General features: G+C 38.4%; 1 protein-coding gene across 3 annotated transcripts in view; it reads left to right on the top strand.

Annotated features, from left to right (window-relative positions):
• SYNE1 (spectrin repeat containing nuclear envelope protein 1) overlaps positions 1–22,274 on the top strand; it is a 310,687-nt gene that overhangs the window by 165,525 nt on the left and 122,888 nt on the right. For all 3 annotated transcript variants that reach the window (XM_064447054.1, XM_064447052.1, XM_064447053.1), the window contains 17 exons: positions 268–440; positions 1,324–1,477; positions 1,618–1,761; positions 2,913–3,077; positions 4,281–4,598; positions 5,356–5,511; positions 6,196–6,366; positions 7,109–7,435; positions 8,758–8,910; positions 10,176–10,343; positions 11,376–11,552; positions 12,412–12,558; positions 14,739–14,864; positions 16,345–16,521; positions 18,308–18,573; positions 19,330–21,490; positions 21,881–22,218. In XM_064447054.1, the coding sequence (XP_064303124.1) occupies positions 268–440; positions 1,324–1,477; positions 1,618–1,761; positions 2,913–3,077; positions 4,281–4,598; positions 5,356–5,511; positions 6,196–6,366; positions 7,109–7,435; positions 8,758–8,910; positions 10,176–10,343; positions 11,376–11,552; positions 12,412–12,558; positions 14,739–14,864; positions 16,345–16,521; positions 18,308–18,573; positions 19,330–21,490; positions 21,881–22,218 (5,321 nt within the window). The remainder of the gene's footprint in view (positions 1–267; positions 441–1,323; positions 1,478–1,617; positions 1,762–2,912; positions 3,078–4,280; positions 4,599–5,355; positions 5,512–6,195; positions 6,367–7,108; positions 7,436–8,757; positions 8,911–10,175; positions 10,344–11,375; positions 11,553–12,411; positions 12,559–14,738; positions 14,865–16,344; positions 16,522–18,307; positions 18,574–19,329; positions 21,491–21,880; positions 22,219–22,274) is intronic.

Below are 22,274 nucleotides of genomic sequence, written 5' to 3'. Positions count from 1 at the left end.
ACAGTACCTTCTCTGATACACTGTAAGTACCTGTACAGATTCTATGAAAACTTCCCTGTCAACTAAGGTTTTATTTTTAATAGCAAAGCCTATTATTTGAAAGTCGCTTTTTCCTTGTGAAGCCTAGCTGTGAGCCCCACTGTCCTTCTTCCAACTGACTGTTTGTACAAGCTGCTAATTTTGATCAGATCATTTTCCAAGAAAGCCCGTTAGTATATTCATGCCCAGTTAATGATAGATGTAGAATGATATCTGCTCACTTTTTAGGGACTGTTAGCAGTGAAACAAGAAAAAGAAATACAAATGAAAATGGTTCTGACAAGAGGAGAGTCTGTTCTGCAAAATACTTCTCTGGAGGGAGTACCGGTGATTGAACGGCAGTTGCAAACTCTGAAGGACAGCTGGGCTTCTCTTCTGTCTGCTTGTATCCAGTGCAAGAGGTAAAAAGGGTATGAGGTGCAGAATGATGCCTAGAAATAAAGGACTGTCAAAATCCTTGAAAAGTTAATTCCCACACTTTTATTATTACAAGAGTCAAATTCTTATAAAATGACTGCATGCATTTGACATTGTGGGTCTAGAGGCCTTAAATGACATTGATTTGAAGTAGAAAAAGGGGAAGAAACTGCGAGGGATCTAAGCTTTGTTAACGCTTATTGTCAATATACTCATAAAAGTGGATTCAATTTTCATAATCGTGTTGTAAATTCTACTTTGAGTTGCACTTGGTGCCTTGAATTGTTATCAGAAATGAGATCTTGTCACAGACATTAATGGTTGCGTTGCTCTGTCAAGATCCTGTCTGGTTTTCCACTGGCTAGCTATTTCACAGAAGGTACTGTAATTACAGAGTCCAATAGTGATTCTCAAAGTGATAGAATAAAGAAATACAGGGAGAAAAAATGCAGCCTTCTTTGGTGGAGCATCACTAGATGTAAGTATTTCAATTTAAAACAACAAGGGTAATTAAACATTAGAATGCAGCAACTTTTAAATATACGCAAAGGGACAGAAAATTTCTGATTCTGGATCTTATCCTTTCAGTTGCATTTTATTTACTAAAGCTAGAATACATCAGCTGGCTACATAACTTACAGAACTCCTTAATATTCCAAATTTGGAAAACTTCGTTTCTCTTTATCAGCCAAACAGTGCTCCTGGTAAAAACCTGTAGGATTTTAACAGCTCTGTCTCAGACTGCTTAGCTTGTGATACATCTTTCTTAGAAATATAATCTAGAAAAACTGTACATAACTATGTCTCACTGCTTAAATAGCATGACAACCTCCACTATCACAACAATTATGTGTTTTTAAATTACAGTCAACTGGAAGGAGCTCTCTCCAAATGGACAAGTTACCAGGATGATGTTCGTCAGTTTTCCAGCTGGATGGATAAAGTAGAAGCAACTATGAATGCTTCTGAAAGGCAATATGCTGAACTGAGGGAAAAAACAGCTGCTCTCAGCAAAGCAAAGGTGTGTTTGCTTTACAACAAACCAGCAACAAGCCCATATCACCTTATAAGCAACAAAAGAGGCTGAATAACTGCAAGATTAATCTGTGGTCTTGTTTTAATGTTGCCCATTCATAAATCTGTTCTCCTCCTGTTTTGCAGCTACTCAGTGAAGAGGTGTTGAGTCACAGCAGCTTGTTGGAGACAATTGAAGTGAAAGGAAGTGGAATGGCTGAGCATTATGTCACTCAGCTTGAACTCCAGGACCTTCAGGAGCGGTATAAGTTCCTCAAAGACAGAACAAGGGTACAGTTTTTCTTGATAACACTCCCTCTTGGTTTGTTGGCAACAAGGAAAAAGATCATTTGTTTTACAGTTAAATGAGGAGTAAAATTTTGGGAACAGCTGTAACATAATGTAACAGAAAGTTATTAGTGTGATTTGTCAATCTGCCTTCCTGTACCACTGAGCTTCAGATCTTTTCAGAAAGGTTCTAAAAATCTGAATCTGAAAAAATCATCAGGCGAATAGTCTGGAGGTTTCCATGTCAGAATTCTCACTGACTTCAGTGCAGATGTGATTTTACCCATTGTGACTGAAGAGATGGAAGTATCTCTGATTTGCATAAATGTATGTTTTAAAGTAAATGTAACCAGTCAATCATGTAATTCACAAATGGTTGACAGTTATAGAAGCTTACTATTGAACACAAACTTTATTAGCAAGTAAACTGACTGTAATGTCAAAAGGCCCAGCATGATAAATACTACATTTACGGATAAGTGTTAATATCCTAGATCTGGAAGAGATTAGGGCATAGACAGATAAGGACCAAGATGGATTTTCATGTAAGATATAAGACTAAGAAGAAATTATAAAAGACGTGGTGATACATCTAAAGCTAGGTGATTGTCTCTAGTTAACCCAAATTCTTCTGTGGTAATTAAATAATGCCTAATGTATGCTCAGACGGCAACTTTCCTTCATGACAGCAGTGTGGTAAAATTGAATTTTATTGTATCAATGATGTCTTTGTCTTGTGGAAAGGGCCAAAATTCAGTTTTTCAAAAACATAAGTGATTCATTGTTTTATGGTCCTCTCTTCCACAACTGCAAAGAATGCAATGAACTGTCTTTCTTTGGACCTTTTGTGGATGAACTCACTCAGGTTTGCCAGAGAGATGAGTAAGTCCTGGGAAGTGCTAGCAAAATACCTAGTATTCATTTTAGCTTACATGAAGAATCTTTTAGGATAAGTATCTGTATCCCTACATTTGCCCTACCTTTCCCTGTAATTGATCAAACCATCCTCAGAATCCGAGTACTCTTGAATTCTAGGAAAGCTCAGCATCAGATACAAACTTTTCACCTTGATGGAAGTCTGGGGTTTATGTTTTCTTGGTTTGATGATACACTAAGATATATATTTACATATAAGTAAATATTTTAACAATCAGGAGGCAGTAACAAAAGCTGAAGGACTGCTTAACTTACATCAAGAGTACCAAAGAAACCTGAAGACCTTTGAAGTATGGCTGGAGAAGGAACAAGAGAAACTTGACTGTTTATCACATCTTGATGGTGATGTCCAGAAACAGGAGGCAACAGTCCGAGACCTACAGGTGCATAATCTGTAACATCCTAAGTAAAAAAGAAATCCTACTTGTAAAACAACAGAATAATATTAATTACCAGACAAAAATGGCATCTCTGTTTTTTGTCTCAAGAACAGCGTGGAATCACATTATATATAAGTACATATAAGTACTTTGCTGCTCAAAAGTGGCCTACCTCTTTTCACTGTGTTTCACATAATACCAAAAATATTCTTTTTATTGCTAACAGTGCAGATGCATCTACTTTCAGGCAGTTCCAGTCATGTAGGCTAGCTCCCATGGTGAAGTGGCAAGACTGTTACTGAGTCACTTCAGTGACAGTGAATGGTGAACCTACAGTATTTCAGTAATTAATTTCCCAGCTATGAGCTTAAGAGGGCTTAAAATGCTTTCATACCTGTTGTTGAATTGGCAAAAGGTTTGTACTTGAGTTAGGAAATATTACTTTATTTAGGATACTGAGAAGGTCTTTGTATGATCAGGGACTCTCCATATGTGTCTTGTTATTATAGTTTACTATATAAAATCTGAATCTATTTTGAAAATCTGAATATATATCTCAAATATAAACTAAGACAACACACAACTGTTTTCTCTTAAGGTAATTTCCTGGTTATATTTTTTAACGAGATTGAATCCCTTCATGCTTTCTAATCAAGTTCTATTAAGCATGAAATGCCACACAGGTCTAGGAGAGGATATCAGAATTATTTTGGAATGGTGTCTCAATCATATGTAAAAATGATAGGTTTGTTTATTTTACAAGATTGAAGCCTCACCTTATTCCTTATTTTTAAACAGATTGAATTTTAGAATCAGTCTTACAGTCTGCTTGCCACAGCTAGAAAGTCTTGAATTTAAGGCTGTGCTGAATGGATGGCATCCATCCCATGTCAGCTCAGGCAGCTAATGTGTCAGAACTAATGATAAACTTAGCAGGAGGGGAAAGAATTTAATGCATGCTTTGTCAATAATTTTCTCCAGTTCACTTGTCGATAATAGTGATATTTGGTTTGCTTTGTAGGTGAGGATGCCGTCATAGGTGTTCTTAGAGATAATGTAGTATGTGTTCAACTATAGGTAACTAAAGGGAATATCTAGATAATGTGAGGTAACTGCTTTTGTGTTAAGTAGAACCAGGACTTTGTTTGCTATGTGTGAATGAAAGCTGTTAATTTAGGGTATGTATCCATAACTCTGACTTCACAGGAGCTGCAGGTCCACTGTGCGGAAGGACAAGCATTACTGAATGCTGCTGTCCGTGCCAGAGAGGAGGTGATTCCCTGGGGCATTCCCCAGATAGAAGACCGAGCCCTGGAATCCTTACGGCAGGATTGGCAAGTTTATCAGCACAGGCTTTCTGAAGCAAGAAGCCAATTAAATGCCACTGTGAGCAGACTGAGGTTAATGGAGAAAAAATTTCAGAAGGTTAATGACTGGCTAACAGACCTGGAGGAGAAAGTTGCTATCAGGACTGGGAGGCAGTCTGGTAGAGCAACAAAGGAGATGCAGCTTCAACTAATGAAGGTAAAGAATATAGTTAAGACATTCCTTAAGCAAAATACAATGTGAGGTTTCCACATCAGTTCCTGTTTGCACTGTGAAAATGACAGGAAGCCTAGCAATTTATTCTGAGGTGGTGCCTAGAATGATGCATCCAAGAGAGCTTCGTGCCTTCTGGGTCCGGGTTCCTCCCATTTTACTGGTAAAGGCATGGCTATATCAATGTTGAAACCTCATAGGGAGATCCGGAATTCATAAGCTTTGTGGTGTATGAGGGCATAACTGAGGACAAAGATTGGTCCTGGGGTGGGAAAGAGTTAATGTAACAAGAGCAAAATGCGACTATCTCTGTTGTGAAGACTCTGCTGTGTTGATGTAGTAATAATCCTTTAGTCACTCTAAGGAGAAGACATGGTTCTGAATGAACACAGGAAGCAGATTTGAAGAGATTCAAGGTTATGCTTTACAGTCACCTTTAAAACTTTGGGCAAACTCTATAGGAACTCCAGGTTGCATTTCTATTATTATTTGGTGGGAAAACAAAAAAGAAAGTATTGAATCTATTGTTACAAAATGCAGTCTGTATGGTATGATAAAGCTGCCAACATATTAGTTATATTAACCTTCATCAGATTCTGTTTTATTTTCCTGTTGTGAATCCATTTTTACAATCATGTATTTGTTTTCCTTTTGAATTATTTCCTGACAGTTACAAATAAATTCCTGTTGTGTTTAAGACCTTTGAAACAGTCATATAACCTGGATATTGTCTTTGTCATAGAAGTGGCATGAAGAAATTACACTCTACAAAGATGATGTGGAGGAAGTTGGGGTATTGGCTCAGCAAATACTAGAGGCAAGTCTCACTGCAAGTAGAATGGGAAGCCAGGCTACACAGCTTACATCTCGCTACCAAACTCTTCTTCTTCATGTCTTGGTAAGTAATGAAAATTGATTCATTTTAACATCATAAATTATCAGTTAAGAAGCAACTATAAACAGACTTTCTTAACTAGACTTTGTCAGAGTTTATTCATTATTGTGGACTCAATAGTATAATATTCAGATGTATTTCATATATACACACACACAAACATTTCACTGGACTAAATGTATTAGAGAACCCAAATCAGGATAATGCCTTTTCAAAAATATTCATTATTAATCAGATGTTGTTACTGTCATTCTTAGACGTTTCAGGAGAATAATTCAGAATTCAGTATGCTTGAATACTGAATGGCCTCTAGAGAAATGTTTTCAGGTTATCACTGAAACACATAGGTATGGGGAAAATTTGAACTGATAATGTACAGTCGTCAAGTCACTTTAACTAGTGTCTCATAGTACCATAATCGCAAGTCACAATTCAAATTTTAAAATATAAGTACCTTTTCAGTGTTTAGTATTAACTCAGTTGTAACATTAGTGATTGCTTTATGTACACTGTGACAAGACCCGAGTGAGAATTATCCACTAGAGATGAAGTCAAAACCTATGTTTTTAATATTAGTATATCAGGTTTATTAACAAATAGCAATTTATTGCTATCTTTAGTCAATAGCAATGATAAACATCTGGGTGGTTCTTGTTTCCTTCTCTTACACTCCGTATTTGTTTGAAGGAGCAAATAAAGTTTCTGGAAGAAGAAATACGCTATATGGACGAGTCAGAACTGGCTTTCAGTGCTTATACAAATTGGTACGGAGCTACTAACAAGAACTTCAGAAATGTGATCACTAAGTTTGACGTGGTTGATAAAACAGCAATGGAGAAAAAAGTACAGAAACTAGAGGTACAGCTTTCTTGAATGCAATTTTTGTTTCTGGTCAGCAAAAAGAGGCTGTATTTTAACACGCATCTTAAGAGCTGCTCAAAATTCTGACTTCACCTTGCCCAGAGAAAGTAATAGGATAAAGACCACCTAGTGTAAAACTGTCTGTTCTCGTGGCATATACACGTTAGATCACAGTTTGATTGTTGAGGTTACAAATAGTCCTAAACAATATAATCCTGTCCTTCCATAAGGCATGTTTGTATGTGGGGTTTTTTTAGGTTAAAACTTAAAATAAATTCCCCTTGCAAGGCATCCTCTCATGTATATTTTATACCAGCATGTGCTGTGGCAAAAAGGGCTTCCTATTTCTCCTCATAGAAATAACTCAGTAGTAAAACTCAGGTTTCCTCTGGCAGTTGTAGTTTTCATGTCCTGCAGCTTAAACATAATATGCTAAGGGAAAAATTTCATCTATTCCAGAATCTGGAGTACGAATCCACTCCTGATAGTGGTCAGCTTCTGGTTTTTTTTCACAAGCCCAGTGCAGAACAGAAGTATTTGCTTTTTCTGCTTCCTTCTAGTTTACCACACCTTAACTCCAGGCAATTTTTTTTCAGTTTCCCTAGCAATTCCTTCTGTCTCCTTAGCAAAATTAAAATAATAAAATGAGTCTCTCACTGATAATAGAACTACAATGAATAATAATAAAAAAAGGCAAGAGCTTGCATACATTTTCTGTTAACCAACACTTCCTTCACAGCTGCTATTGAGTGATATGGACGTAGGCCACAGTTTACTGAAATCTGCCCGTGAGAAGGGGGAGCGAGCTATAAAGTACATGGAAGAAAATGAAGTTGACCAGTTAAGAAAAGAAATTGGAGAACATGTGGAACAGCTTGAAGAGCTGGCTGGCTCTGTCAGGAAAGAGCACATGACTTCGGAAAAGTGTCTTCAGCTGACAAAGGAGTTCTCAGACAAGTATAAGGCACAAACTCAGTGGGTCACAGAGTACCAAGCCATGTTACATGCTCCAGCAGAGCCAAAGAGCGAACTCTATGAGAAGAAGGCCCAGTTGTCAAAATACAAGGTAAAAAGGGGTTATATCACTGTACTACCGAATTGATTTTGAACTAGTGACTCAAAATAAATCCTCTGATCCAGATGTCTGCTCAAGTTTCCTCAACAGATGTATGAGATGTCTATGATCTGGATGTCCAAATCAGCATCAGAGTGAAAAGATGCATGATACCTGCATTTACAAACCAGACTGAGCACCTGGATTTGAAATGTTAATGTCATTACACATATGAAAATTTCCTGTTATGGAGCAAAATTCTTTTATGAGTACAGATATGAGTAATTCCATTGATGTCAACAGAGTTAACTGCTGTTTAAGCAAGGATAAAAATCAGGTGGTCTTCCTTCAATGCAGACATTGCCTCTGTTTACATTGGCTTAATCAGCTTTCTGGTTAAAGCTGAATACCCCAGCTCAGCTGCCATCTAAGACAGTCAGCTGCTATGGCTGCCTTTGTTTTTAGTTAGGATTTTAGTGAAAAGTTTTGGTTTTTTTTTTTCCCAGTCATAAAAAAGAGTAGAAAAAATTGACAACAACCCTCATTGCTTCTCTTAATCATGGTTTTGTAAAATACTCCAGGATTATGGATGATTCATATGATGTGTACTGGGTCTGACTGGGATGGAGGTAACTCTCCTTATAGCAGCCCATAGAGTGCTGTGCTTTACATTTGTGGCTAAAACAGTGTGGCTGACAAATAAATGTTTTGGCTATTGCTGAGCAGTACCTGTACAACACCAAGGCTTTCTCCCTGAAACGGCCCACTAACCTCGGCGTCTTCAATACTCAAAGTCATATGTCATAGCTGTGTGTTTGCTTTCTATGTGTTTGGGGAGCTGGTATGTCATTGTCATTTGTTAGATGCTGGCATGTGCCATGCTGTCTGAGCCAGTGGCACAATGACATAACAGATCAGATTGCATACTCTTGAGAGTACAATCGTATGGACTCATATCGTATGGACGCATACTGTCTTATTAAGGGGATGGCTTTGGTGGTACTTTCCCGCCTATTGGCAGAATTTGTTCCTCTGAGGAAGTTTTGTCCCTGGCACTTGCCCCTTCACACATATTAGCTCCCTGTCCTTCACCAGCTCCAGATTATTAGTTATGCTCCTAGCCACTCACAAAAGGAGCAATTTCTCTTAGATGCCCACAAAGTTGTCTCAGGGCATGGCTGAGAAACATAGTCCTGTACTGGTAGCAAAGTTGTTCTCATCTGGAAAGGATGATATATACCATGATAGAAGGCTGTGCTTCAGATCAGAGGTAAGTTAGTGAAATAGATCGTCCGTGTTCAGTATATATATTTTAATTCTTGCTTGTGTTGTAGTCCATACAGCAGACAGTTCTGTCCCATGAGCCTTCAATAAAATCAGTGATTGAAAAGGGAGAAGCACTTTTTGATCTGGTCAATGATGTGACTCTAAAGAACAACATACAAGACCTTCAGAGCAGTTACCAGGAACTCTGCAGCACAACAAAGGTAAAAAGTCAGAAAGAAAACTCTAGGTTCTTTCAGTTTGCTATATTTTTTTTCCCTCTTTAAGAAGTTGACTCTTTGTTTCATGCTGTCATGTCACATCCTGTACACAGAGCCAGTTAGATTTAATTACCTTTTTTTTTTTGGAGGGGTGCGGGGTGTGGAGATGATCCTTGAATATGGAAAGAACTACTAAATAAATCTGACAAGTAGCTGAAATTAATTTTGAGTGTGGCAGGTGAAGTCTTCATAGCACTAAAGGGAAGTATATCAGTGAGTAGTTTGTACTATTGTTACTATTTCTAATTGCTTGAATAGATTTCTAAATACATTATTTCATGAGGGGACAGATGCCCTTAAATTATACCATTTTGTCTCTTGTTTCTGCTACCTCTTGCATAAATCCTTTTTAATCTAGTTCAGTTGTTGAATGGAAGTCACTAGAGAAAATGAACAGCAAGATGGATATAATTTAATTCAGCAAGGGCATTATTAATTAACGTTGATTCATTAGTCCACATGTATGTAATATTTTGAAAGATCTAATACTTCTAAGTACATGCTAAAGTATGATTATTCCTAAAGCTTTTAATAGGTTATCCTAACAAGGATAAGCTCTGCAAACCATGTTAGTACTTATGTTTGATCTAAGTCCTTCTAACTGCCAATCCATCCACCAATAGCAGGTGATTTTTTTTACAGTTGATTTTTAGTTTACAGACATTCCTCTGATCTGTACCACAGAACTGTTGTGTAATGTTGATGACTTCAGTGTAGAGAAACATAAGAAAAATCTTTCTGAAAAGAATAAAAGCATTTTGCCTCAATGTGTACATTCTTAATTTGCCTACCACAAGGCAATATGTACCTGCAAAGGCTGTAAGCAGCGGGGACCCAATCATAACATTTGGTAGGTCGTGTGCAGTCTCTCAAAGAGCGTGTAATAATTGTTTCTAAGTGAACTTAATGTCACAATGACAGTTTTCCTTTTCTTCAAGTAAGGCAATCCTCAGAGCTCTCCTCAAAGTACAGTATTTTATCTGGAGTGAAAATACTGCACAGTACCACAAAGTTTATTCACACAAGCAATCCCTTTGATGTCTTCCTTAACAGTCTAATCATGTGAGAGTCCCTCAACTAGAATATAAATTTAGAAGATAACATTCTTACTATGCTTTCAAGCTCTTGGGTGTTTTTGGTTTGAGGGTTTTTTTTTTTTGTTCTTGTAATTACCTGAATATTTAATTTTGGTTATTGTGGACCTGCAGGCATATGTTGAAACCTTAGAGGTGAGAGTAAAAGAACATGAGGATTACAATAGTGATTTGCAAGAAGGGGAGAAATGGTTATTACATATGTCCAGCAGGCTGGTCAGCCCGGACCTCATGGAGAGTAACAATCTTGAAGTAATCACTCAGCAACTAGCTAACCACAAGGTGGGTTTGCTATTGGGTAAATGTCCTTTGTCTGGTAAAATAGCATTTTTCTTCTTTGGTTCTCTGTCTTCACTCCAGAGCTCTCGTTATTTGTCATACAGCTGTTTTATTCCTCTTAGTGCTAACTGTGCAAATAAACGTCAGTGTCATTAATGCAGTTAACAGATCTACCTTGGTGTTAGCACTGTTTCTTGGATGAGACTGCATCTGCATAAGAGCTTTGTTGTACACTGGTCTGAACTCTGTGTCAGATTTTTGCTGAGATGTCCCAGGAAATAGACTACAAAAAGCAGATTAGGGTCATTTTACCACTAAAGCACTTTTTGCTCTGGCACTATTAAAGATAAAAAGTGTTCTAAATTTTGAATTTATTTTTTTTTTTGCCTCTATGAGGTTGTAACATTTCCTCCCTTGCTTTTACTCAAGGTATTGCAAGGTATTGTTATGGCTGCTATTAATGATAATCATTCACTACATTGGTAGCCAGTGCTTCCTAGAATATAAAAAAAGGCAAAACAACTTCCTAAAACTGAGATTCCAAGGGCAAATATTGAAATCTTTTAACTCATTGTGATCAGTGTGTTATTCTTTAAGTCACCTCCTTAGATGAAAATTTGGCTCCACCAAAGTCAATGGAAAGAACTGTCTACAGTGGATGAGCTTATGCAGTAAGACATGACTCAGCATATGCCCTCGTTACTAGACAAAAGGGAAGTTGGTGGAGCCCTGGAGAGCATGCAACAAAGGAAGGTTAAGGGGAATCTTGGAGCATGAGCATATAGTGTTTACACATTATGACAGTGCTACTGATGTTTGTGTGAGATATCTATGTACAGAATTTTGACAATGATTTTGCAATGAGCATACACTTTAATAGCTTGACTATAACAATACACGTTGTCTGAAAACTTCTTTCCAAATCTGAAGACAAAGAATGTTTGAGGAAAAAAACCAGCTCATTTAAAAAACTGTGACGCAGAACATGTTTTAAGTTTAAAATATTTCTTCAAAAGTATTTTATCTGTTTCTTAGGCTATCATGGAAGAAATTGCAGGATTTGAAGATCGTTTGAACAACCTTAAGAGTAAAGGTGATTATTTGATCAATCAATGCACAGAACACCTTCAAGCAAAATTTAAGCAAAACATACAAAGCCATCTTCAGGGGACAAGGGACAGCTATTCTGCCATATGTAGCACAGCCCAAAGAGTAAGTCTTCTTTCAAAAATGTTTTTATGCCATTTAAGAATAACACACATTATTATTTCTCTAAATACATGTTTCTTTAAACAGTATAAAACTCTTTCTACTGTTTCCATTGAGCCTACAGGTTACGAATGCAGCACTTCATCGTTACCGTTCTACAGTTGAATTCCTGTCATCCAAACGTTGCCTTGCAGCCAGCAAGACTAGGCACCTATCAGTTCTTACCTTAATTTCTCCACACCCTCACTACCTGTATGTTACACTAGCTTCTGAGCAGCTGCAGCAAAGAAATTCAAAATATTCCTGCTTCAAAAACTAGGGAGAAGATTGCACTCTTAGTGTCCATAATTTGCATACATACCTAATGGGTCTTATGTGCTAAGAAATACCGTCTCTCTTAGTAAAACCAGAATATACAGTTAAGAAGGGCTAGCTGGGTCATTCTGTTAATCCAATTAGGAGATTAAGTCAACATAGTCTAAAACAAAAAAAAACCAAAACCAAAAGAACCCCACCAAATCAAACCCCAAAAAGTAGACTTCATAGTCAGTAAGATTTGTAGAGGTAAGTAAATGTAGATCAATGGCAAAATGTTGAATAAGAATATAGAAATAAGAGACAGTGCTCTGCATTTGCATCTTTATTTTTTCTTTCCAGAAGCTGTGCCTTAGAAACAGTCCATCTTCTCCACAAATTAGCAAGATGAAGTGAGAGCTTAAGGAGCTTTCATCCCTTGGTACTTTTATGTACAAGGGCTAAAATAACTAGTCTTAATTCTGTTTTATCTGCAGTTTTCAAGGTGGGAGAAGAGAGCCAATAGTGGTATTTGAAAATGTGGTAACCTTAAAAATGTTTATTTTAGGTGTACCAGAGTTTGGAACATGAACTCCAAAAGCATGTTAATCATCAAGATACCCTACAACAGTGCCAGACTTGGCTGTCTACAGTGCAGGCAGAGCCAAAGCCAACTACCTGGCCACCTTTCAGCTTGGCAGATGCAGTTAAACAGGTAAAAGTTCAGCACCTAAAAATGCTCAGTTATCCTTAATAAGATGAGTGCAAGTAAGAGCTGTATAGTAACAGAAATTACTCTCTCTGACCTTCTCAGAGGGCTGTGTAGCCTTATTGTTTATTCCCAGCTCCAAAAGGAATACCTTGAGTGCAAAAATAACTGTAGGTGAAAAATCACACAGGGCTTTTGCTAGCAATGTTTAATGCCTAGAAATACATTACCTGAAAAAAAGTTGACTAATTAGATAAACCTGCTCAGATACTCTACAGATGGGTTTGGCACAAAGGTCTTTCTGCTTGTCCAGTTGCCTGTCTACTAATGTCCCTGCTTTATTGTACCATGGACACAGAGTCTGTTATCAGGCAATTAAAACAATTTTTTCAGCCTAAGAGCATAGAACTGCCTTAGCCCACTTTAGCATTAGGAATGGTTTCTTCGTTTCGTGATTATTCTTAGCAACTTAATGTATTTTACATTGGATTTGTACCTTGTTTTCAAATTAAACTGTTATGGTACTAAAAATGCTGGAATTCAGGGTTGCTCATTGACCAAGTGGCTTAAGGAGACCTTGAAATGCTACAGATGGCAGCTCCGCAAGCGCAGGGGGTGACAGTGGGGCCGGCAGGGCAGCACCTTCCCAATGACATCCAGACCTACAGCAGACAGGTGAGGAGAGCAGAGTCCCTCTGGTGTCAGCCACCATCGGGTGATCACCAGGCAAGTCTGTAGGGATGAGGCCAGTCCCAGGTGGAAGCAGGAGATCAGGGCAGCAAGGCAAGACCAGGAGGATCAGCCAGGCACAGATGCACCTACAGGGTAGCTCAGGTGAGGCTCATAGGTGGGTGAGGTTCTGAGCTTACATGCAGCTCTTGAGCAAGGGGGAAGGTTTCTGAGTGCTCTTCCATTGGCCAGGTCCCAGGTGGGCCAAGTCAGAGCTGGCCCTGAGCAGAGGCAGCCAAACACCAAACAGAAGGAGATAGAGGTTGCAGAGTCCTTTGGTGCACTGCAGGCGCTGACCATCCAAGAGGATTAAGCCCTGTTCCAGTGCTTAACTGTTCTCAGTATGAAAAATATTTTCCCTCATACCTAGGAAGAATTTCCTTGTTGCAGCTTGTCACTTTTCCCTCTAGTCCTTTTTCCGCTCACCGCAGCAGAGAGTTTGGCTCTGTCTTCTCAGTGCTGCTGCCACCTGACCCCTATCATTTTAAGTAATGGCAGATCTCAGTTAGCCTCTTTTCTCCAGGCTGAACAAACCCGGTTCCTTCAGACCTGGCCAAATGCCATGTACTACGGCCCCATATCTTCACCAGCCCTTTTCTGGGCTTGCACCAGTTTGCCAGTCTCTCTTCTTCAGGGGAAGAGGGAAATTGGGCCAAATACACCAGGCACAGCCTTACTAGTGTAAGTACAGGAGAAAAATCGCTTCCCACAGCTTGCTCTATGCATTTTTGCTAATACAGAAATTCGGGGTTGCCACAGGGCACACTGCTGTCATGTTCAACTTTTTCTCCACAAGGACCCATCACTGGCCCTCTGCGTTAGGTTGTCACTCACCGCTCCTCCCTAGGACTCTAGGAGGTATGTTATTGCCCTCCTTGTCAGCACTAATATCATCGTTTTCTCTTGGGATAAGGAAAATCTTCAGAGGGAGAGGTGAGCTTCTACGGGCAATGTTGAGAACAAGAACCCTCAACAGCATCATGTTGTCTCATTTTGGCAGTTGTAGGTATTGGGGACATTAGGAGGGTTTCATAAGGTGTGGGAAAGCGTGTTGTGCCACTGCAGGGCTGGACTCCCCATGATCTATCAGACACTGGAGAATTTTGTAGGTATGGACAACGTGACATTTTAATAATAGGATAAAGCCCTGATTCCCATTCACTTTGGGAAAGTAAGTCACCTTGTTGAAACCATGCGTATATATCCAATGCTTTATTTATAAAGAAATAAACGGTAATGCATATATCACTAAGCACTTTGATAACTAGATGATAATCAATCAGAGCTACTCTTTTCCATAATCATGACAGCAGCCTTGCCCAGTAAAACAGAGTAGGTCTACATTTCATCTTTTGGAAATAATAAGCTAAAGTAAGAGTACTAAAATACATGCTTGTAATAAAATAAAAGATTGTTTCCACAGTCTCAGAGTTTATTTGACGATTGTCTTCCCTCAGGTGAAACATTTCCGGGCTCTGCAGGAACAGGCCAATACATACTTGGATCTTCTCTGCTCCATGTGTGATCTATCAGATGCCACTGTGAAGAGTACAGCAACAGATATTCAACAAACAAAACAAAGGGTACAAGATAACCACAGCAACCTGCTTTTAATCCTATTTAGAGCTTTAAATGCCTTGATCTGTCCTCTTTTAAAAAGGTCCTATTGGGTAATGGTTTAAAGAAATGTCTTTTTACTTTCATCTTAAGCATTATTTTTAGAAATAGTTTTCTCTCTTTCTTTTTCTACTTTTTTTTATTTTATTTTTTTTTTATTTTTTATTAAATCCACAAATTGCTATCCTGGTAGTAATACAAAGACACATGGCAAAGGTTGCTAAAGGTACTTAGGCAGTGTTACAAGATCTTGTCCTAAAGCCACACAAATAACATTCTATGGAAGAAAATCTGATCCAGATTATTTGTTTTCATACAACACAATTCAATCTATTCTTATCTGTATTTTATTAAAGCTTAGACATATTTTACTGTTATTATTTATTCAACTGTAGACTAATGTTCTTAGTAGGATATACTAAAATATTAATTATAATAATAAACACTATGATGGTTCAATTCATAAATCAGTGCATCTATTTCAGCATATGAATTTATGGAAGTGTACCCCAATTTTAAGTTTTAAAGTAACTTAATACTTGGTTTTAGAATAAAATTATAAACATAAGAGTTATTAGAAAAGAAACATTATGAACATTCCTGTGTTTGTAAATAGGAAAATTTTAGTTTCACATACACACACAACTAAACATTTGAAATTACTTCTACCAAGAGTAAAAGTCTAATATGTACAGTAACAGTATTCCATACCAGAGAACCAAACTGTACAAATCCAAGTAATCCATAAAAAATGGCAGTCCAAATACTGAATAGCTGGAAAGTATCCCAGACATCAGAATAAGATTCTGCTTTTACATCTAAAGCAATGAAACATTTTTAAGAAATCACAGATGGTACAGTGCTGAGATCTGTTAAGCTGGTTGAGTGTCTAAACCTTAAAGGCACCCTACTGCTGTACTTGGAGCAAAGGAAGCTGTGTGACTATTGGTTTAAGGTGATTGATGGGCTCAGATCCGGTAAGCATTCTTCTTATCAGCATTTTACAAAAGGCATATAGGGAAAATAACTGGGCTAAGCAAATTAAATGAAAGTGTTTAGTTTAAGCTTTTATTTGGTCATTGTGAAGGCATGTAGGGCACAATCCAGTAGTATTCTTGGCATGCAGTAGACTAAATCATACAGTTAATTTAAGCTTTAACAGAACACTGAGAACACTTTGAAATACATACACTCATAAATATACTTGCTTCTTTCAAGGGTGAATGATATTTTTTTTTTCCACAGCTTTCCTTTGATAGGTCTGATTTTTATGACTTTCGAAGGTTAAGACTCTTCTTGCGGATAATATTAGCCCCTTCAGAACCTAGCACAGAAATTTGCTGTTAGTAGAGTATTGTGCTCAGAGAAAGAATGCTATTCCTCCTCCATTCTCCAAAAATAGCTGCATTAAAGCATTCCTACTCCTTTTCATTTCTTTTCTTCTAGATTGAGCAACAGATAATGCACTCACAGTATTTGGCTCAAGGCTGGGAAGAGATCAAACAAATGAAGGCTGAGCTCTGGATATATTTCCAGGATGCAGATCAACAACTACAGAATTTGAAAAGGAGACGGGCAGAGTTGGAGCTAAACATTGCCCAGAATATGGTACTTCAGGTTAAGGTAAGGAGACTTTAGGTTAAGAACAGAAGGTAAAGTAGTTGTTCATCCTGTGGCTGATATTATGATATTAATATAATTCAGGTTATATGCGCATATTGCATAAAATTGCTAATATGTTCTAAGCAAGAGCAGAGGAGACAGAGGAAAGAGGTTTCCATATTGATGCTACTGGGTGACACAGAAAGCAAAACACGGTACTTCAATGTTTTTCTGGTTTTGTTTTTTTAACAGTAGACAATCGCCTGCCTACTGTTCTTATTTGACTTTGCTTTTAATACGCTAACTGCTGATCACAGTGGATCTGTAGTTTGTGCTTGCTAAGTTCTTTGATTCTGATACTTCTAAATTCTCAGATTTATTTCAAAATTAGTCTAGGAAACTGTTCAATGTTGCTGGACTCTGAAAACCACTGGAGGAAGGTATGATAGAAACCCAATTTAGTTTAGTGAAATAGTGAGACAAATGCCTTCAGATCTTCACTTGTTCATTTACCGATTAAAGAATTTTTATGGCCATTCTGCACACATCACAAGCATCAGTAAAGTAACAAGAAGAAACAGGAAAACAGACTATTTCTTTGATAAATGATGAAATGCTTGGGTTTTGCTGTTTTGGTCTAGATGTTGCTTGTATTCTTTTGCTGATAGGTTAGGAGTTACTTGAAAAGCAAACAGCACTTCCTCTTCATGTCTGTTCTACACAAGTGTTTGAACAAATTCATAGCCCTTGAAGATACCTCAGCACAATGTGGACTGAGCTGTTGCTAGTCCACGAAGGAGCAGAAGTCTGTATTTCTTCACTATTTCAGTCAGGAACTTTGGATTATTATGGAAGGCAGGCACTTGATGTACTGTCAGATGGGGCACAATGTGTATTTTTTCCTTGAATTTGCCATGGTAATTGAAGATGCCTAGCTCCTAGCTCTATTTGAAGCATTCACAAAGGGGAATGAGACAGAGCTGGGCAGTACCATCTCTTCTCCAGAATCCCTACTAGCTCCCAGTGAAAACTCATCATCCCAGCAAAGTGCTGGAGCTGGGCGTGGTTGTGTAGTGTCAGTTTTTTGCTAAAATTTGGGAAAATATTATATTTACCCTAGACAGTGTGTAAGTGCTGAAAAAAATTGGTTAGTTTTAGTTGTCAGTATATTGTATATTCTTTTTTTGGGTTCTCTCTGGCTTAGCTGGTAAGAAATGTGTGTGCAGATAGACTCTTTTATTTACAGGAATTTATTAATTAAAATAGCAATCATACCTAGATAATCATTGCCTTTGTTTCAATAATGGCAGTGATAATGATCGCTATTATAGAAGTAGGAACAAAACAAAGTATGAATGTGGGGGCTCAGTGACTCATGGATTCTGCTTCCTATTTTTAGTCCCTAATGAAAAAGGAAAAGGCAAAAAATGAGCTAGAAACAGTACTGGTAAAATGAGTTCTCATGTGACCCAGACTACCTTGTATGTTTCAGTGTATGGTGGGACCTGTGCTAGTCCAGAAGCCTGGACAGCAAGGTGTGACTTGATCATGTTTTATCACTGGCACTTGGAAACTGCTCTGGTTTGTTTTCGTATCTATAACCAACCTGTCTTCACCTGACAAGATGAGGAGAAAGGTTAGGGGAGGGGAGAAGGCACTTCTTCCACTTTACATTTGCACAGCATTTGCCTGGGCAGAGGATTAGTCCTTACACAATTTATTTCAGAGTTTTTATTAAAATTCCATCTTTCAAACTCCAATTTTGAGTAGGTGTCACCCTATTGGTTTTGACTTGTATCTTTTTCAGGAATTCAGTCAGAAGTTGCAGTCTAAGCAGGCAGCTCTTACCTCTGTGACTGAGAAGATGAACAAACTAACCCAAGGACAGGAATCACCTGAACACAAGGAAATAGGAGAGCTGAGCAACCAGTGGCTGGACCTCTGCCTTCAGGCACACAGTTTGCTCATTCAGAGGGAGGAGGATCTGCAGAGGACAGGGGATTATCATGATCGCATGAATGTAGTTGAAGTTTTCTTGGAAAAGCTCACAAAAGAGTGGGACAACCTGGCTAGGTAAAAAACAGTAGCACACAAAGCTGACTTAGTGCATATATGCTGAAAGAGCTGTTCACAGAGTGTCTCTAAGCTGGATCCACTAAAAATCCCTTTTTCCATGCTTAACTAAAAGCAAGCCTCCCCTATTAATTATAGGACAATTACATGTATTGAAATAGAGTTTTGGAAGCCAGATCTTCAGTGTTTGTCTTTAAGGCAAGTACTGATTGATCCCATCTCAGGGTATAGCATTTTCTGATATTTCAAGCACTTTGCCTATTTTGTTTGAACTGTTTCATTTGTGTTTACTGTGTTTCATGTGTGTTTTTCATTGTCATATTGTGTTTTATCTATTAGACTACTATAAATGTTTAGTTGCTTCTGCTAAATAATTGCAGCTGCTTTGTATAGTATAAACACACCAGCCGTGTGTAAAATTGTGAGAGTCTATTACTGCTGCTATCACTGTCATGGTACAAGATTCACTTCAACCTCAGTACTTGTTCATATGTGCAATATAACCAGTCTACTCTGTGGTATTCATGTTAACTTGTATGGTCAGCCTTATGACCACATTGCAGAGGAAAGGGAGAGGAATCAAAAACTTTTAAATTAATATTCAAGGCTGGTACCTTCAAAAGAATGTGAAAAATGTAGGTATTTATATCATATTGATTTCTGTATATAGTGGACTTGTAAGTCATCCTGACCCTTTTTAAAAGTCTATCCTGAGATAGGATCTAATAATTTCTGTTCTGTCCATTTTGATAACAGATCTGATGCTGAAAGTACAAACATGCACCTTGAAGCTTTGCAAAAATTGGCACTGGCACTACAGGAAAGGAGATTTGCTCTGGAAGATTTGAAAGATCAAAAACAGAAGATGATAGAACATCTGAATCTTGATGACAAAGAATTAGTAAAGGAGCAGTTTGGTCATTTTGAGCAACGCTGGACTCAGCTAGAGGATCTTGTGAAAAGGAAAATTCAAGTTTCTGTTTCAACCTTAGAAGAGCTCAGTTTGGTGCATTCCAAATTTCAGGAACTAATGGAATGGGCAGAGGAGCAGCAACCTAGTATCTCAGAAGCTCTAAAACAGAGCCCTCCTCCAGATTTGGCTCAGAGTCTTCTCATGGATCATCTTACCGTTTGCAGTGAGCTTGAAGCCAAACAGCTTGTTCTGAAGACGCTTGTGAAGGAAGCTGACAGGGTGATGACCAACCTAGGGCTCAATGAAAGGCAGGAGCTGCAGAAAGCACTTTCTGATGCACAGCACCATGTAGATTGTCTCAGTGATCTGGTTGGCCAGAGGAGAAAGCACCTGAATAAAGCACTGTCTGAAAAGACCCAGTTTCTTATGGCAGTCTTTCAGGCCACAAACCAAATTCACCAGCATGAAAAGAAGGTAACATTTCCAGAACACATTTGTCTGTTGCCAGAAGATGTGAACAAACAGATCAGGACTTGTAAGAATGCCCAGGCTAACCTGAAGGCCTATCAAAATGAAGTCATGGGGTTGTGGGCTCAAGGAAGGGATTTAATGAAAGAAGCATCAGAACAAGAAAAGAGTGAAGTGTTAGGTAAACTGCAAGAACTACAGAATGTGTATGACACTGTTTTACAAAAGTGTAACCAGAGATTGTTAGAACTGGAGAAAAATATAGTTTCCAGGAAATACTTCAAAGAAGATTTGGATAAAGCTTGCCATTGGCTAAAACAAGCTGATATTGTCACATTCCCAGAAGTCAATGTAATGAACAGTAACTCTGAACTGTACACGCAGTTGGCAAAATATCAACAGATTCTTGAGCAAACTCCAGAATACGAAAATCTGTTACTTGCAGTACAAAGAGATGGTCAAGAAATCCTACCATCACTTAATGAAGTGGATCATTCTTACCTGGATGAAAAACTTAACACTCTCCCTCAGCAATTTAATATCGTCACTGCTCTGGCAAAAGAAAAATTATTTAAAGTTCAGGAAGCAATTTATGCCAGAAAAGAGTATGCCTCTTTGATCGAGTTGACAAGTAAAGCTCTGACTGAGCTAGAAGACCAGTTTATTAACATGGACAAAGCTCCAGCTGCTCTTTTATCCAGGGAAGCTGTGTCACTCCAGCAGGCCTACAGAGATCTCTTAAGTGAAGTGGTGAGCCTTGGTGCAGCAGTGGATGAACTAAACCAGAAGAAGGAGGCCTTTCGAAGCACTGGCCAGCCATGGCAGCCAGATGAGATGTTGAAACTTGTCACGCTATATCACAGGTTGAAGAGGCAAATAGAACAGAAAATCAACCTGTTGCAAGACACAATAGAAGCATGCCAGGAGCATGAGAAAATGTGTATGCAGTTTGAGGCACAACTAGAGGCAGTGAAGAGAGAGCAGATTAAGGTAAATGAAGAAACGCTCCCAATAGAAGAAAAGTTGAAAATGTACCATTCTCTGGTGGGAAGCTTGCAAGACTCAGGGAGTCTTCTGAAGCGAATAACTGAACATCTAGAAGCCCTTTCTCCTCAGCTTGACTCATCTGCACGTGAGACAACAAATCACCAAGTGCAGTCTTGGCAAGAGAAACTAAAGTCTTTGCATGCTGCCATTGGTGACACCGTGATGGAGTGCGAGAGCAGACTTGTGCAAAGCATAGACTTCCAGACAGAAATCTGCCGCTCACTCGACTGGTTGAGATGGGTGAAAACAGAACTTAATGGAACATTAAGTGTGGACCTTAAACTGCAAAGCATCCAAGAAGAAATCAGAAAGGTTCAGATACATCAGGAAGAAGTGCAGTCAAGCCTGAGAATAATGAATGCACTGAGCAATAAAGAGAAAGAGAGATATATGAAAGCAAAGGAGCTGATACCTGCTGACTTGGAAAACACTCTTGCTGAGCTGACAGAACTAGATGGTGAAGTTCAAGAAACTATACACATGAGACAGGTTCGTGCACCCTAAGTGTCATTAGTTTCTCACTCACAAAGCTGAAAAATATGACTCTATGGCTTGATGTTTGTAACCATCATGAAAAGATTGATTTTTAATAATCCTGTTGCTTGGTTTTTTTAATGACTTAGATTGTGACCTGCCATGGGTGACTTGGCAGGGGGAGGGAGAAAACGCTTCCTTAATAGGCATTTATACCTGCATGTAGAAGTGCAAACTCACTCAAAACCTACTTCCATGTAGTCTCACCAGATCTGTATTCTAGAAATGATAAAGGAAAAAGAAAGGAAGAATGGGCAAAACCCAGACTCTTAGCAGAATATATTTTTGTTGCTGATGAGAATTTTATGTCTATGACCCTCTGTATAATTTTCCCTTTTATTTCAGGCTACCTTGAATAAATTATATAGCCTCTGCCAAAGATACTACCAAGTGATACAGATAGCAAATGACTGGCTTGAAGATGCTCAGGAATTTCTACATTTAGCAAGAAATGGTCTTGATGTTGAGAACTCTGAGGAGAATCTGAGGAACCACACTGAATTTTTCAGTACGGAAAGTCAGTTCAGTAATCAACTGAAGGAGTTACAGGGTCTTGTGTCTGAGATAGAGCCCTTTATCCAAGCCACAGCAAGAGAGCAGCTGATGCAGAATGTAGCTGAACTGGAAGAAAAGGCCAAAGGGACGAAGCAGGAAGCCAAAACCCAGCAAGAGCAGCTGCAAAGGTATATTAATCTTTTTTTTCCCCTTTCATTTTAAGTGCACCTTGTTGGTGATGAAA

Source organism: Phalacrocorax carbo, chromosome 3, assembly GCF_963921805.1.
Source record: "Phalacrocorax carbo chromosome 3, bPhaCar2.1, whole genome shotgun sequence".
Lineage (NCBI taxonomy): Eukaryota > Metazoa > Chordata > Aves > Suliformes > Phalacrocoracidae > Phalacrocorax > Phalacrocorax carbo.
Note: the sequence above shows the minus strand (reverse complement) of the source record. Positions and strands in the feature narration are given on the sequence as shown.